Below are 18,350 nucleotides of genomic sequence, written 5' to 3' on the forward strand. Positions count from 1 at the left end.
ACCCGTGCAGAACAGGTTGAAGAACCACTCTCGGGACAGAAATGGGTTGAAGAAAACCAGCAGTCCTGTCCACCACAACATCCTGGCCCCTGTGCCAGGTCCGACCCCGGTGCACCACCGATCCATCCAAGCTTGGCATCAGCAAAACCTCCTAGAACAGCTCCGACCAAATGAGGATATCCCCAAACCCAGCACAGAGGAGAACTGTGTTAAAGAAGATTCAAGTAAAACCACACAGGAGTTGCAGATGATCACGGAAGAAAATCCAGATGAAGCTGCAGAGAGGTAGGAGTTTTAAAGTCTGCACTTAGACAGACAGACTTGTATCCAAGTTATTCCCTGAGACTGTCTTTGTTTTTAGCCAGAGTTCCTTACTGCATTAATCTCACTTTCTATATGTGCACACCCACACTCAGATGAATAGGGACACATTCACAGCAAAAAAAAAAAAAAAAAAAAATAGGAACATTGTCATGAAATTTTGATCTTTACTTAAGATCCATCATTTCAGAACTCTTCCATAAAAATAAAAGCTGCCAGTTTGTCAAATTTCTCTATTACCATTTACAGCATATTAATTTTTTGTCTTGATTTATTATGTGCAAGTGCAATGAAAAAAGGAACCTCCTGAAATCCTGTCCTCCTCCTGACTTTATCAATGGGAGCAACTCTGACAAACGGGAGCTGCTGGAGGTACACAGGCTGTGAGGTTGCCATCAAGCTCTCGAATTTTTCACTGCTTTTATTTTACTCTCTTCTTGACAAGTAAAATTAACCTTGAACTAAGTGGGAAGGAAACATCATTATTTGCTTTTTTAAAAGGTTTATGTGAAATCCCAGGACTTTCACAGCTTGTTTAGTATACTAAAGCAAATATTTTCTGCAAGGTCAGGTGAAAAAAACATTACAGCTGTGAGACCTTAAAGGTGTAAGCACAAAGGAAGAGCTATTTGTAAGCTGTTAATACCAGAGAATAAAATATTAATACCACTTATTTGGTTAAGCATTTTTTTTATTGTTTCATTTTCAAAATTGATGTCAGTATTTTTAGCTGACACAGCAACAATTTTGCCCTACCTTTACCCCCCACACACACCTTGGACCCCAATTGAGCAATTAGAATGTGATTATTTGCACCATTTGATGATTGCCATCAGTCTTTGGGACTAATTTACATTTCTGACATTACATTTAAATACAAATCCATCTCACTTGAAGTGATAGTTTCTCTCAGCACAAACCAAGCTGACAGCTTGTGTATTTTTAGCTGTTATTATTTCTCAAGTTGTGCATCTGCTGTAGGGAACATCTGCAGCCTGAACAGAAAAAACTGCATTCCAAAATGTTGTTTGGAAAAGAGTACTAGCAGTCAACATGCACTAGATAAAATCCTTACAGAATAAAACCAGTGAGGTAGGACTGTGGGAGTTCTGTGTGTTTACAAGTGCACTAGTTTGGAATGTGTAAGCAGCACAATCTTAGTATAATGTTTTGAATGACAGTACAAATTTCCTGAAGAAAGGTCATTTTAGCCACATCTTAGAAAAAAAAAACAATTTGATTTGAAGAAAAATAAGGGACACTTATTCATCCCAATAAGATTCCATGCCAGGTGATGAAAAAGGTTAGAAAAGCCCAATCAATTCAATTTGGGAAGTAAGAAGCCATTGCCTTCTAAAATGAGATGTGATATCTTCTCCAACTATATATAAACTTTCTGCTAACACCTCCTGAAGTTTTTTGCCTTCATACTCATTCACATTTAAGTTCTGCTCTTGAGCTGTTAAAAATTCGCAGCTTTTAAAATAGTTTTGGCAATGTATATATCATGTAGTGTTGTATTCAAATCAGAGGCTTTTAAAAGTTTTCAGCAGAAGATTTCCATGCATGCTGTAGGTTAACAACTATCTTAACATACAGCTTAAAAAGCTGAATTTCTAAGAAACTGTTTAGAAAGTGATTCATGACTGAGTTTCTCTAAAATTCACTTCAAGAAAATAAAACAGATTATTAAAGATACCTTAATGTAGCTCCAATTTCTTAAATAGGTACCAACAGAAATCATGAAGTAAATCCCTGTTCTCTTCCCCTACAGTGTCCAGCACAGACCACACACTAATGAATATGCTAATTGATTGGATAGAAATGAAATACTGAGAAAAAATAAAGAGAAACAGTCTTATATCTACTTCTATCTGTATCTAGTTGCTGGATTTACTTTCATCTCCTCAGAACTATGGCTCATCTCATACCTTTGAAATCATCCTTTTAAATGATTTCAGGCCTCCCTTTCCTTTAGAAGTTCCAGCTAGACACAATCAATTGTAATCAATGGGATATGCTGGTAATTAACACATCTGAAACATCAGGCATTTGCAGGATCCCTTGAGTCCATCTCCTCACATGAGTAAAGCCACCACAGAATGAGCTATACAGGTATTGCAGCCAAATGCTTCTTCACATCCAGCCCTGAGGACACCAAAGGCAATCTCGTACAAATTTGCCTTTTATTCTAGAAAAGAACTGTACCTTCAAAGCAGCTGTCTTAGGCCAGTTGCCTCTGCCTGTGGAAGTGCCATTTTTAGATGGACTCTACAGCAGGACACTGCTACCTGTCACTTGGACATCAAAAACAGAGGAAAAGAGAGAAAATCTGACCAGTACATCAACCTTGAGCAGAGTATGAAAGCAATTTATATTAAGAGCTTAATGCTTCCTCTGAAAAACACTTTGGAAACACAAACCCAACATTCTTAATTTCTTAAGAATACTTGAGATTTCTTTCTTTAGAAACCTCAGGACTTAAGGCTGTCAGTGATACAGACAGAGCATCCTGGGGTTTGGTGAAATAAGGGTATTGAGGAGGAAAAAAGTAAATAAGAAAGTTCTAACCAAGAATTCCATTTTGAATACACAACCATCTTATCCACTTATCCATTATTTTATACACAGTGCACTTATTTCTACTTTCTTCAATCCATCTTGGTATACTTTTACTCCAATTAAATAGTGCAAGACTTAAAACAGCCTTTTGAGCCACAGGTTTGCTCCTGAGTAATATCAATGACAAATGTCAGGCAAAGTAAATGAGGAAGGCTTAAGTGATCAAAACTCATTAGTTTTATCCTAACAGCAGCTAGTTAAGGTGCGACCAACCAATACTTGCCAGGTCAGAACAGGTAAATAAAAGGCTGATTGGCACAAGGGCAAGGAAACCTCTCAGTGTGCCTGGGGACTGTCTTGAACAGTGTTGCTCAGGGAATATGTTCAATAGGTATCAAACAGCCTTCTACAAACATCTCAAATGATGGGTCTTGACCTGCTGTAAGTTCCATATGGAAGATGCATCTATAGTTTGGAAAAAAGCTGAACAGTGGTTGATACATTTCATTGACCCAAACTGATTCTCACCAATCTAATACCTGAATGAGCACTGGGACCTCTTCACAGGTGAAACACAGAGAAACTAGCTAAAACCTGAATAGTTTGTTTATTGTACAGTGTATTTCCCACTACAAAATTCTCTGGTATTGCAAGGATGATCAGAAAACTAAACCTGCAGGGTATGGTCATGCCAGTGAAAAGTAAAAACCTTCAAAGATTTCAGGTTTGGCTCAGGAGGAGGAGCTCAGGTGAGCTCTGAAAGGACACATGGTAAATGACCTGTGGGTTGCTGCTGGTGCAGAAGGCAGAGCTGTGGGGGCTTGTGCACTTTAGCTGTGGAGGAAAATCTCTGATGTACTCTGTCTGCAATCTTTTGAGGTTCAGGCTCCTCTGCCAGGGAGATCTTGAAGCAATGCAATTTCTTTCAAAGAAAGAGATCTGACAACAATCCAGAGATATCAGCATAAACTGGGAGGATTTGATTGTTAGATTTTGTTTGACAAAAAACTTTGTTCTTGTGTGCAACACACGGACACACACATGTGCACACACAAACTGACAAAGCACTGATGCCTTCTAACCAGAAGAATCATGATACTGTGTTACTATGACTGCTTCCCTTGATAAAGTCTGAGCTCACAGGCATCATTGTATTGACCTTTCCATGTGAGCACTGTGCCCAGCATTTATTAACATTATGCTATGTTGTCACATCAATTTCTGCATTCCAAAAAATGATTCCATGACTACTGCAGACCATGTGTACTGGGAAAGGATGTGTGTGGCTCTTTTCCTAGTTACCCAAAGGCAGTTAGATTTCAATAATGCGTGTAGCATCCATTCATCATTTTTCTCTTATGCATTTTTTTTCTCTAATTATATGGCTGAAAAATTGCTGACAAACTCTAGTTTGGGACAAACTCGAGTTTTGCTAGAGATACATGCTTTCCTGCAGACCATGTGTACTGGGAAAGGATGTGTGTGGCTCTTTTCCTAGTTACCCAAAGGCAGTTAGATTTCAATAATGCGTGTAGCATCCATTCATCATTTTTCTCTTATGCATTTTTTTTCTCTAATTATATGGCTGAAAAATTGCTGACAAACTCTAGTTTGGGACAAACTCGAGTTTTGCTAGAGATACATGCTTTCTAATTTCCCATATGAGACAAAATACACTTGTAATTAATTTTAATAGAATCTTTTGATGTCATAATCTTAGTAGTTGCTACTGATGCACTTGGAAACAGATACTTGGGGGGAGGAGTCTCCCCAGGGCAATGTTTTCCTCTGTTGACTATTTTTGGTGTTCAGTTATTTTGATAGTTCATATTAAGACTTGAAAACTCTTCTTCTTTTTTTTTTTTTTTCAGCCATATGGAAATAACTAGCAGACTATTTCCCTCACTGTCCCTGACATAGATGTACAAACACATACATGAACATGACTATGTCAGATGTTATCCTCTATATGAGGGTTTTCCCTTCAGTTCTACTTATAATCTCAGTATCAGATGACAATATTGGCTCACATTCTAGTGTGAAATAAAGGTACTGCAAGGAAAAAAACATTCCTTTAGTTGTTGCAGTATCCCAGAAGATACTGAAAAGGTGAAAATGAAAAAAATCAGTGTGCAGTGCCTGACCTCAATTTATTGCTTATAGCCTGCCATTGTTTCAGTTAGCTCATGTGGCACAGACCAGGGACAGATGTCACGTTTCTGTCTCCTGAGCAATTTTTGGAAGGAGTCATTACACTCCACATCCATCATGTCCTGCAAACTTTGCCACAGATGCTCACTGACATGATGCCTGCTTAATTGTTCAATACAAAAGATCATTTCCAAAAACCAAGACAGGTGATAATTTTCCAGGTGAAAATGGAACACAGAAGTTATTCTAAGAAACCACTGGTCAAACCATATTGAGAAGGTTTTTGGCACTAAGAATACAGTTCTGGGCATCCAAACAAGCAGAGCAACCACTGACGCAGGAGAATGACTGATAATGAATCACCAGGCACTAGCAAATGGAAGGACTGTGATGTACCCTCTGCAGAGAAGATGAGAGTGTTCTGCACTCAGAGCACATCTTGACACTATTTCCCCCTTGTGAGTAAGAATTCAGTTCCATGAACCAACTCTGATGCCTAAGGTAAAAGCTTGCAAATGTACTCTATGTTTTAATGATAACATTACATTTTATTTCCACTGAACTTCCAGCATTTTGAAAGAAAGCTTTCAAAAAAATCTGAACTTTAACAAATAAAAAGTTTAAAAACACACTAAAGAATGCTGGACATCTAGTCAGTCATCCCTTTTATGACAAAGTTGAAACAAGCATATTTAGGTGCTTCCTTGGTTATCTATAGTAAAATTTAACCTCATTATTTCCTTGATCCATTCCCCATGGATTCAGACAGCACGTCGTTCCCCTAATTCTTCTTATTCCCACACTATTCTTCTTTACACCATTGGTTTATGTATTTGAGATGTGCTGTAAATCTAAAGAGCTACAATTCCTGCAATCTCTTTCCAGAACTCCTGTGCCTGACAGCTGTGATATTTCCATTGCTGTCCTGCCTCTGTCCAGAGTGTCAGTCTGTACTTGCAGTGCTGTGGTCAGTCCTGGTTGTGTTCTGGCTGGACTCTGGCAATTCTAGTACAGAGAACTAGATTACTCACATGTCATCCAGACCAAAAATCTGTTGGAACATCCTGCTCAGTGGTTGTTTTATCTTGTCAACAACATGGTGCTATTGCTCATGCCTGGCCTGTGATTCATGTGGAACTCCTGTCCCTGTACCAAAGACCTGTTCCTGAACCATCTGCACATTTTTGCAGTTATTTGTTCCCAAATCCAGTACTTGGCACAAATCAATTCCATTTTATGTTTATCAGATAATGTCTCCAATTTGCTGTGTTAATATTCAGTTCTGATCCTGTTTAATGTCTCTGATTTACTGATGTAATGCCCAGTTCTGATCCAAGGCCCCAATATACTTGCAGCCCTTCTCAGCTTGGCATGGACTTCAGTTGTACAAAGTTCCTATCAAAGATTTCTCTTCACTTTCTCCTCCCTCCAAGTAATTTAGAAAATGCATAGATGTTGTAGTAGAACTTTAGTGGAAAGTACCTTAGAAACTCACTTCACTCCTATTTATCAGTGAGTCATTGATAATTACTTTAAAGTTTGATTTTAAACCAGGTCCACACTTGTTCCTTGGTAGTTTATTCCAAGGAGTACTTCGGGTTGAATTTAATACTTTCTGATATGAGAAAATTTCAAATAATCTCATGCCCAAGATATAAAGCAAAACTACTTTTATGATCTCCACAATGTCTCCTACAACCTGTTGATGAAGCATTTCAGTTTACTTTGACTTGTTATCCTGTTATTCTTGACAAACTCTTACTGACTGTTAACCTTCTCTTTTATTTCTAAGTGCTTAGAAATAATAATGATCCTACTTTTACACTGCATAATTTGGCAAGAAGCAATAACTAGGAAAAGAGATGATGTTTCTGTCTTGGGGAGAATTTTGAAGTTTCTTCAGTACTTACAACAATTTAATATCCACTTCAGCAGTATATTAAAAAAAGATGATCTTATGCCATTCTGCTATGGATAACCAAAATGCTTCATTGCTACCCCAGGGACAAGCAAAAACTAATTGTCTTCTAAAGATGACCTTTAGCTAAAGGTCAAAATATGAATGTGGCACTGGAGACTTATGAAATGGGTTATTCTGAATGCTAAACTTTAAGAGCATTTTATGGAAATTCACTCACAACTGGTTGAAAAGTGATGGGGCAGAGTAACCAAATAAATTTTGCTTTGATATCTGATGTTTGCTAAGTGTAGAAAAGCTATAAAGTTCCAGTGACTAGTATCTGATTATTTGATGCAAGGTTAAAATCTAAGAGAAGCTGATAATTCACAAGGAGGAACAGGACTTTTTAGGCAACAAAAATGCAATGAATGGTGATCAATGAAGTCATTCTGACTAAACAAGTGCTGTGACCTCATACAGGAGCTCTTGGTACAGAAATTAGAATCAACATGTCTCAAAGGCATCCTCAGCACATATTATTCCTACTCTCCCCTTCTATTATCACTTCTTCTGAGGAACTTGAAAAGGCAAAAAGTATGTGAAATTAAGTGGGTTGAAACAGTTACTAAAGAAGAAAGGAATAAGTAGGTTTGTATTTTGAAATTAATTTTATATTCAGCCAGTGGAATGAGTGCATATTTATTCAAAAGATTTTCTTCATAGCTACATAAATAAAATCACAGGATAATTTAAGCTGAAAAGGACCTGTGGATGTCATCAAGTCTAATCCTGTCCACCCACCAAGAAGGCTATGAGAAATAACATGACTTACTAAAAACACACACTGTTTCACAAGCCTACATTTAACATGCCTCACTTTCAAAGATGAATTATTATAGGCAAGGGGGAAAAAAGAAACCCCATTTAATAGTAATTTAAGAAACTAGGACAATTGCATTCATTTCAAAACAATTTCTTTATGATTCAATTATCTTCTCATTTTCACTCCATAGAGCTTGCTCTCAGCAAAGACAGCTGTTAAATGACTTTTTAAAGACTTATTACTGTTCTTAAAATCACTTCTTAATATCTCCAGAAAAAGTTAAGGAGATGATTAAACACATGTGCCTGATGCAGAGCAGTTTTTACAGACACACTGAGCATATACAATTGAAAGATCAGCAAGAAATCATATGGTTGTTGAAGAATTTTTAGAAAAGGGAGAGAGGTTTTGCTTGGTTTGACAGGTATAGCCAGAGAGTGTTCTGAAAAAATTTATTTTCACCATTGTTTTGTGGCTGAATTGTTTATTTTGACCCTTTTGAAATACTGTAATGAGGAACATTTTTACAGTGTTTCACATTAAAAATATACTGATTTGTTTGTTAGAGTCAAAGAGCTAAGTTAGCCCAATAGAGAGCAGTTTAGCTCAGCTCCTTTCATTCTGCTAGAGTAAAATAATGATACTGTATTTAAAGAATGACTATATCAGACACTTAGAGGATTATGGCTCGTGTGTGGCAAACCTGTAGGCATGCAAGAGAAATGAATTTAAAAATGAAGCTCAAGCACTGTTGAGGCTCACAGACAGAGCTTAAGGTAACTGTAGGAAATAAACTTTAGAAAATTAAACTCTAAACCAAAGTTAAGCACAAATTTCCTCCTCTGTGAAATCAAACTCCACCTCAGTGACTACTGACAGATACACCAACATGGGAACTTCCCACACAGCTCTGGCAATAAATCTGCTCCCAGTCCACCCCCTTCCCTCCTTTTTTAACCAAATACTGAATAGACAAAACTCAATTCAAAGCCAAATTAATAGAACAAGACCAGAGATTTTGGCTCATCACAACAACTCTGCTCATCCAATAATTATTGGCATAAACCACCTCTGACTTCATTCTAGCGACTGTTTCCATTCTATAGGACAAGACACTAAACCCTGTCTGCTGCTCACAGGTAACGAGAAGGAGAACTAAAAATATTTAAAGGAACTCCTTGTCTTCATTGGAGGTTGAAATATATGATAAAGCAGCTAAATGACTTCAGTTTAAAAATGCTTTGTCAGGAAACATGCACTGTGTTCTCATGCTGTGTTTAGCAGTTGCATGAGGCTGCTTTATTCAGCAATGAAACAGCAGATGAAGAGTACACAATTAAAAGTTAGTTTCATCAGTTCTCAACTAAAACCCATTCAGGCTAAACAAACATATTTAGTAGAAACTAAAGCAGTGTCTGATACCTTGCTCTTTCTTCAGTTTTGCTATATATATTTTGAAAACCTTGGGAAAAAGATCTAGATTTCTTATCTGCATAGTAACATTTGATTTAATCAAATCCAAGCACTCTCAGCCCAATTCTTACATTTTAACCCTATGATTAGGATCTGAAAATCAACATCTGTGGATTTTGTCTCAAATTTGTCACCTGCATTTTATATTAACTCAGAGCAATCACTTAGCCTCTTGGTATCACAGTTTACTCATGTTAAAGAGTGCAATTTCCCAGGGACACAATCAGAACAGAGCAGGGTTTTTAAATATCTAAATCTGTCTGCAAAATGCTACTAATATGCAAAGTGGAATTTGTGTACACTATGATGGATTCATTCTATTATATGGCTGTGCATTTTATCTTCTCATTATAAGAATAGCACAAAAATCAAAGTCTGCTACTTTCACTGGAACTTTCCTGCTACAGTGAGTAGAGATCATTACACTTATAAACCAAATGTTTAGAACAGCAAACAAAGGCAATAGGTCTGAGAAAGTGAACAGCCACTGTCACCATTTGCCACGCTTCAGTTTACCTGATAAATTAGAAGTCAAGAGGAAGGGAGGCATTCTTGCAAGAAATGAACGTTTTCAGAGCCTGTTCATTTTAATAGAAGTTGAGAAAACGAAGAACCTTTTTGAACTGGGCAAATATACCTTGATTTAAATGGAAATTGTGAGCAAACCACTAAGAAATCCTAGGAGTTGGGGAAAAAGCTATTTTAAGCTATTACATATGGTTTGCGTTGCTAGGGAAACCTCTTGTACAGTGTTCATTTAGCACAGATGCTCAGGAAAGCTCTGTGTGTCCATGTCAGACCGTTTCAGAATGCTGCAGAATGTGAAGAAATAGAGATGCACATACACACAGACACAGACAAAAATATCTCTGTAATTTCATCTCAGTCATGGTTGATGTCTTCGGTGGAAGCTCATTCTTTCCATCTCTGCTGTGACCATAGTGGTAAATCAAGAGCTTTGCAATTAAACCCCTCTGTTTCCCAACTGAGGATATTTGTTCAAACATAACCTTCAGTTTCAATCCGTTTGGGTTCATGATTTAGACACTTGTCTCTGTAGAGCAAGAGATTTGCCTTTGCCATATGCACAGTGAAAATGCAAGAGAAAGGTCTGCTCTGCTGCCACAATTTCTGCCCACCCTTTTGACCCTAGGGGAGATGGACTTGTCAAAACATCCCCTATAACCTGCTCCATGCAGGGTTTACTGCCACAGTGTCCTGAATTCTCCCTTTATCCCCTCCTGCCCAGGTAGCTGCAGCCTGCTGTGCCCAGGGACACCTCTGTTGAGTGGGCAGGAGGGCTCAGACCCCAAGCAGGAACCTGTGTGCTGCCTTTTCTTCTCTTTCAGGGTACAACAGTTCCAGAAATTTAGGAAACACAGCATTTGAACTGTGGAGGAAGAATTCCTTCTCCTGACTTTGCAATATTTTAGCCTTTGAGTTTTAAGAGAACTTGCTCATAATTTGGGGAATGGCAGATTACTCTGTACCGTTATCCACTCTTGGATCCCAGTACCAAGAGAGATATTCACACTGTCTGTCCAATACAGGCACTTCAAAATCACCTTGAAACAATTCATGAACTCAGCTGAGTTGTAACCCCTGTGCAGGATGGAGCTGCCAATACACACAGCATTTTGGGGACATGTGTCCATGCACTCACAGAAAATAGGTGTATAACTGGTCTCAAGAATGTGCTGCAAGTTCAGGGAGCAGCTTTGGAGAGGTTTATTATTGGGTCACAAGATACACCAGGAACCAATTTGAGTTATAAACTTCTAAGGCCTTGAAGATTTACTTGCAATTGACTATTGATTTTTAGTTTGAACCCTGCACAGCAATCTAAAACAATGCCAACAGAGAATGGTTTTGTGAAGAAAACAGTTTTTAGAAAGCTAAAAATTAGCCCTATGGATGTCCTATTGCAGGCACCACATAATGTGCTAATAAAGGCTTTATGTGCTAATAAAGGCTTTAGTTTATTCAGTAAATGATTGATAGTCTCGTTAAAGACTTTTGATTGTTCAATAAAAAACATACTTGCTGATAAAGAGAATAAATACATACTCTGAACAAAAAAATACTATTATGTTTATAATGGATATATATTGATCTGACCAAACATTAAGAAACCAAACATACAGAAACATCTTTTGGAACAATACTTTGTAAAAAGCATTTAAAGCTGAAAATGCTTATTCTGGGTCATGATTTTCATGCCTCACAGAGGTCACTCACAGAACATTGTCTCCAGTCAGTCCAGCTTGCCATTCAGTGTATGGAAAACTACAAATAAAGGCAGAAATTCCCTCCTGAGACACTACTTACTCCCCAACCCCCTTCGGTGTGCTAGCACAGTGGCTTAGGATGGACTTTTGATCTTTCTGTCTGAGATGTTTGACCTAGTAAAATCATCCAGCAGTGCAGCCAACGCACTCTCCTGGCACAGCTTGTCACAGTGGATTTAGGAGCAGAGCAGGACAGTTTCCTGGGAGTTCCAGCCTGGTGATCATGCAGGAGCCAGGCTGCTCAATCACAACACCCAGAAGCAGCGAGATGAGCACGGAAAGGAACAAGGTGTAAGTCAGGACTAATTTTTTTTTGCCTTAATTTGCCTTTTTTCATTCACTTGAAGAATCCTAAAATCGCCTGTAAAAGAAATTTAGGGTGGCTTGGTACAATATGCCAATAGAGTTGCTCAGCATGAAGCTCCCATGTGATGCCACAAAGCAACAGAGCTCATATGTGTCTCTTCCTCATTCAATTGGAGCTCAATTGCTCGTCAGCTGTTTAAAGTTTCCTTATGTTTTTCACTTAGTATTACAATGAACTTAACACAATCAGTAAAAGAGCAAAGTCAGGACTGGAAGGAGAGTTTGGCCTGTTCAGTGGAGCAGGAGAGCTCTGCTGAGCTTGTATTCTGTATCTGGAATCTGAAGTCATTCCCTTATATACTTAAACAATACATTGGGTTGATATGTACGTCACAAGTTGTTTTGAGTCTCTACATCCTTTGTTGTTCCCCATTTGTCGAGCCATTACTAAAAAGGCTCTTGTTTCACTTGATTGGCTACTGCTGTGACAGTTTGTAAATCAATTGATGGTAACAGCCACAAATTTTTAGCTTTTCTAATGAGTAGCTTTCAATCATAGCCATAATTTAAAACAATTTTGGAGAATAACATATCTAAAATGTGAAATTTCTAATTTCTAGGCTAGTAACTTTCTCATCTGTTGCTTTTTTTGTTCTATAAACTGTTGCTGAGGTCATTTCAGCTTCCCCATACCCCAAACACTCTCTCAAATACAAGAGCAATTTCTAATGTAGATTATTTGGAGGAAAGACTTGCAATACATTAAGGTGGTCTGTACACTCATGGCAAGATAGAGAGGTAAAACCTCAGAAAAAAAGGGTCCTGACCCAGAAGTAGCATAAATCCAGTTACAGGTTTGCCTGTTCCATTTAATAATCGAATTTCACATTGAATTTGGAGGAACATCAACTTTATTCAATAAGAAGATGCTCAGCAGGCAGTGTCTAGCAAAAGGTGGCAAGAAAAGCTGACCTATCCTTAAAACATTTGATTAGCTCCCATTTGATCTTGCTGGTGGAAAAATGGTCAGTGGGAATGCAGTAGAATACATGTTATGATATTGCACAAAGATTAAATGACCATTAGCAGTTTCCTACAGTAATAAGTAAAACCTGTGTCAGAAACTTAAAGAGAAGGTAGAATATACAAATTTCCAGAGTAAGAAGCATCAGTGCTTTCAGGTCATCCTTAAAACACTGAGATGGAAACAGACAATTGTTTACATAGTTAAAGCCTTTTTACTTTTTATTTGAAATCCTCATTGAGTAAATTATTCCTTCTTTCCATATTTTAAATTACTGGGGATCACAGGATCATAAGATCACAGGAAAACTGGGGTTGGAAGGGATCTCAGGAGGTCTCCAGCTCAGTCCCTGCAGCTGTGAGATCAGACCAAGTTGCTCTGGACTTTATCCAGTTGGGTCTTGAAAACCTCTAAGGATGGAGATTACACAACGTGGTGAATACTCTAAGGCATATCTTGTAGTGTATTTTCTCTGAGCCAACACAGATTGCAAGCAACCTAAATAATCAATCCCTTCTTCAGGAGGCAGAAAAACAATCTAAGGCAAGATTTGTTTCTTCTCTCCAGATTAGATATCATAGCATATTATCACATTCTTCATTTAGTTATTGTTATATTACAACCCCAGCAAAGTTGCAATATATTTTATTGAATAAATGCAATAAAATTGCTCTGTTATTTTCTGTAAGATCACATTATAATGCAATTTTGCCTCTCTCCAGCCTGGAATAGTGAATCCTACAGGCACTGCAGGAAAAAGCTGTCATAATAATACCATAAACAATATTTTCCACAATTCATATCAGTTACATTACTTTCAGCTTTTCTTTCTTGTTCTTTTGATTTAGTGTGCTGCTTTTATTTAGATTTCATGTTTGTATTCAGGTTCAATTCCAGTGAGCTGAGGCTGACACAGACCTTGGTTTGCTGCAGCAGTTATCACTGTTATCTGCCTGGATAAAAGCCAAGTCACCAACAGCATTGAGAGTACAGGTTTTATTAAGACTTATTGTCAGAAACAGTGTTAAATACACTTGATAGTGTCAAATAAAAGCAAACCTACTATCCTATCTGTAAAGCTGCAGAGACAATTTTCTTTCTGTCTTACAAAGATGCTCCGGACTCATGAACAGTGGTTTCCTCACTAAGCAATTCCTTTAAGTTGCTCTCTCAAAAACTCACTTTTCTGAGCAAGCAGAGTAGATGTTCAGTGGGTGCTAATTTCTGACATTAGCAAAAATGCATCTAGTAATGAATACTAAGATATTGAAAAGTGACATCAGTGACCAACAGGAGATAAATCACAACAGTCTACATTGTGTATAACATTGAATATTCCTTCCAGTATATCTGGAAGGGCATTCACTGTATGCTGGTTTGATTGTACTGACTTGATAGAAAATCCTCTCAGTTGAGCCAGAAATGAATCCACCAGGCTATGTTACTCAAATATCTTTCTAGACCTGGGTTTGAGTTATGTTTGCTGACACAGAAAAACCGAAGATAACAAGTAGCTGGAGAATACTTTGGTAACTGAATATCCGTACCTATGAATAGATAGAAATATTTGGCTATACCAGAGGGAAACACTCTCAGGGAATAATTACATAATTAAGAAAAGGAAGGAATTGAACACAGCTAAAATTATGTAGCTAACAAAACCTTACAGAATAGAAAACTTCAGTCTACCTCCTCGGTGTGCTTTCTACCTGTGAGGCTGACCAGACCTTTATACACATACTGTCTCCCTCTTTTCTAATAAATCTGTAATTGTGACAGGGCACAATGGCTAAATAGGTCTAAAATGACACTTTTCCTCCCCATTGAATTAGTGTTTAGCCTTAAATGAGGTGTCCAGCAGATCAGCTCAATCAGGCGAAGAGATATTTTGGAATAAGCCCCTAGAATTTTACATGACTGGGGAAGTGTCACATATAGCAAAGTGAAATTTGAAGTGGTGTCTACTGCTGAACTAGGGGTCAACATGTTTTCCCATTTAAGTGAAACAGAAGTCATGTTATTGGTTCATTAGGATCTAAACAGATAAATGTAAAAAAGAAGAAGGTGCAAAAAATGAAATGGTTACGACAAGCCCAAGAATAGAGTCCCTTTGCCTTTGATGAAGTTCAAAAAGAGAAGTGAGAAGCATGAATTAAGGTATTATAGTAGTGGTTTGAGTTTTAATAAATCCAGATAACTCAAAAAATCTCACAGCAGTATCATATCTGATTAGCTGCAAGGCTCACAATGGTGGGGACAGACATAGCTGCTACTGAGATTGTTGCTCTCAAAATTCTGCTCACTGGAGGAAGAACCACTTCAGACTTGTCTTTTTTTCTTATGTCTCCCAAGCTCCCTTTGTTCCACTTTTGCCAACAGCAGTGAAAGGGCATAGCACAAAGCAGGTCTTCTCCCCCACAATCCCTCCCATCATGAGTCTTTCTGAAAGGTGCTTAATGAAGAAACGTGGAGTTAATTAGTTTCATCTGGCAATAGTCATGCTGGGAGTGAAAAAGTTTTTTTGCTACTGGCTTGTATTTTATTTTAGATGTCCTCTAAATAAAAATGCCACAGGCTCATATCCAGAATTTAGCCACTATTTTTCATTTTGTACATTTTGACAGCTCGAAATAGTGCTCTTTCATGCCTTCTGGTCACATCATTTTTGTTCTTTAGAAAGATGATCACTAGCTACAAGGAAGTTGAGCAAGTAATAATCAGCCTCACTGAGTTTCTCCTTTGTGACTTTTAACTTCCCTCAAACACAATCATGTAGTACAAATGTGAGTTTGGAATCCACTGCAGAATCAAGACAATATCTGGTACCGGAGGATCTGGTTTAGGGTTCACAGCAGTGACAGTTTAATGGTTGGATTTGATGATCTAGGAATTCTCCTCTAACCCTGATTATTCTCTGATTCTAATCATCACTGATAAAAACAACAGCAGGCCTAACATTTTTAGTTTCTGTGAAGTTGCTGCTTTGGACACCAGTGTTTAACTCAGTATTTACTAATGACACTTGAAAGTTAGTTCAAAATCGCTATTGGTATCAGTGTGTGGAAATTGCTTATATTACTGATGAACCACAGTTACAGAGCAGGAGGTAATCTTTGTAACTCAATATTTAAAGATTCCTTATCCTTATGTGGCACCTGCTTAACCTCGTGTAGTTATCAAGGTGGTTATAAAGGAATGGCATGCTGACTTTACATCTAATTCTAAACTAATTTAAGCAGTTACTTGTAATCTCAGAATATCTACCTGAAAACTTTCCATCTGTGAATGGTGAGATGACAGGTTTTATTTACATGCAAACAAAGAGTACAAAGGGAACTCAAGCAATATTTGTAATTCAAGAAAAAAGCCCCATGGGTATTTGAGATAAATACATTTGGCATTATCAGAAGAAAGGTTAATTTTAAGCTGGTAATATACATACTCCTATCATTTTACCTGAAATGATTCACTTAGCTATTGTTCTCCTTTACATAATGTAAATGAATACAGTGTTAATTCTCCTGGAGGATAATGTTCTTGAAGGATGATTGAAACTGGCATTAATTGAAATGATTTGTCTGAGCCACTCACTTCATCACTGAGTTCAGACATACATCTATCACACTAAACACCAGGATGTACAGGCAGTGTACTCTCCAGGCTGATTAGATATTGCTAGAGCTCCAATTTCTAGCAAAGTATCTCATGCTGTGGAAATAAGTGTTCTTAAGTCATGCATTAGAATGTTTATAGTAAAGTTTCATGTTCAGATTAATCTGAGTCAGGAAGAGAATCATTATTTAAATTGACAACTCCTACTATATCACAAATGCTAACACTGACAGGTCTCTGTGATGAAGTTATACTGTGCAATCCAATGGCCACTGAATAGCAGAAGAAAGATTTACTGACTTTTGCTTCTGCAGTTCTTTTAGTGAATTCAAAGTCAGTGAATTCAAAGACTTAAACTGTCTCAGCAGAAACCTTTGTTCAGCCTATGAGTCTTGCACTTTGGGCACCTATCTCAGAGCTGTGGGGTTTCCTCCCAGCAGAGCTGCACTACACCCTGAGTCCTTTTGGAAAGGCAATGTGGAGCACTGCAGGCAAAGCCACAGATTCCAATAGGACTTGCTCCATGGCTTTTCCCAAGCGGATGCTCTGACTTAAGAGCAGAGGAGGCAAATTCACTCCTAATTTTGTTGTCTCTTGAAATTTGTGAATGGCTCTGTAATAAATTGCTGAGCAATTTTCAAAACTGAGCCCCCAAACTCAGGAACAAAATCCCAGAGGTGGTGACTCTTGTATAGGCATTTCTATAATAGTGAAAAGATTTAAATGTTTGTTTTCAGCAGTTAAACAAAAATGATTCACAGAGTATTACAGTTCAACCAAAGAACTGGACTAGATCTTACTGTGCTTTTATGCAGTAATAAATTACAGAAACTCCTTTCTGTGTCCATAGGAATATTCTATTCTATTTCTGCATAAAACAAATAGTGAGCATAAAACTCTTCTGTAGACACAAGATGCCAATAAAGGAATGCATGAAGCTTTCAACAGCAGGAAAAGCAGAAAAAGATCAACAACTGAGGGAGACTGGAAAATAATTTATAATTAGCCTCCTCTGTTAAAAACAATAAATATACAATTTCCAAAGGAAAGCAGCTTACTGAGGAGAGTGTTTGGATATCATCATCTTTGTAACATGAAATCCTGATGTGGCCACAGCTGACAGAAAACACAAAGATCTGTACGTTGTACAGTAGCTGTGTGGTTTGGTTGAAGCCTCCATTTGCCAGTGGAATTACCCCACCAAATATGAGCTTTCTATTCCTAGCAGAATTCAAAATATCATACCCTGATATGAATCATGATGGCATTTTTCTGTATATTGTCATGTCTGGGAGGAAGAACAGAAAAAACAGCTACAGTGCTTTCAGTGGTGTGCTGAAGCTCCTGGATTTAATGATATGCACACTTACATTTGTAATCCCAAGTGGGACAAGTTATTTTAAAGACTGAGAAAAGTGGCAGGTTTATGTTAAGACTAGCAAAAACAGGCAGCTCCAAGAGCTCCAAGTTCCAAAGGTATTGTCAGTATGAATCTTCACTTTGGATAGGTGGGAAGACAGGAGTCTCTCCATTAACTGAAATAACCTTTCATTTACTTTTTCCTTCATTCGTTACCTCATAGAATCATAGAGACTGGAGGAGTTCTCTAAGATCATCAATCCAATCATTAACCTCTCACTGCTGTAACCACTAAACCGGAAACCAGATCCTCCAGTGCCACATCCAGACACCTCTGAAACACCTCCAGGGATGGTGACTCCACCACCTCCCTGGGCAATATCCCAGGGCCTCTACTCTACAACAGGGAAAACATTTCTCCTCACATCCAATCTGACTCTGCCCTGGCTCAGCTCAAGGCCATTCCCTGACACCTAAAGCTGAGCACAGCACTGAGCTGGGACCTCCCCAGTGCCCAGTGCAGGGGGATGA

The 18,350-nt window shown here is 38.0% G+C and overlaps 1 protein-coding gene across 1 annotated transcript in view; it reads left to right on the forward strand.

Annotated features, from left to right (window-relative positions):
• Positions 1-18,350, forward strand: part of KLHL4 (kelch-like family member 4) — a 41,933-nt gene that overhangs the window by 126 nt on the left and 23,457 nt on the right. The window contains 1 exon segment of the mRNA XM_009070229.1: positions 1-285. This exon segment is cut by the window's left edge and continues 24 nt beyond it. Coding sequence (XP_009068477.1) covers positions 1-285 — 285 coding nt within the window.

Source organism: Acanthisitta chloris, unplaced genomic scaffold, assembly GCF_000695815.1.
Source record: "Acanthisitta chloris isolate BGI_N310 unplaced genomic scaffold, ASM69581v1 scaffold13742, whole genome shotgun sequence".
Taxonomy (NCBI): domain Eukaryota; kingdom Metazoa; phylum Chordata; class Aves; order Passeriformes; family Acanthisittidae; genus Acanthisitta; species Acanthisitta chloris.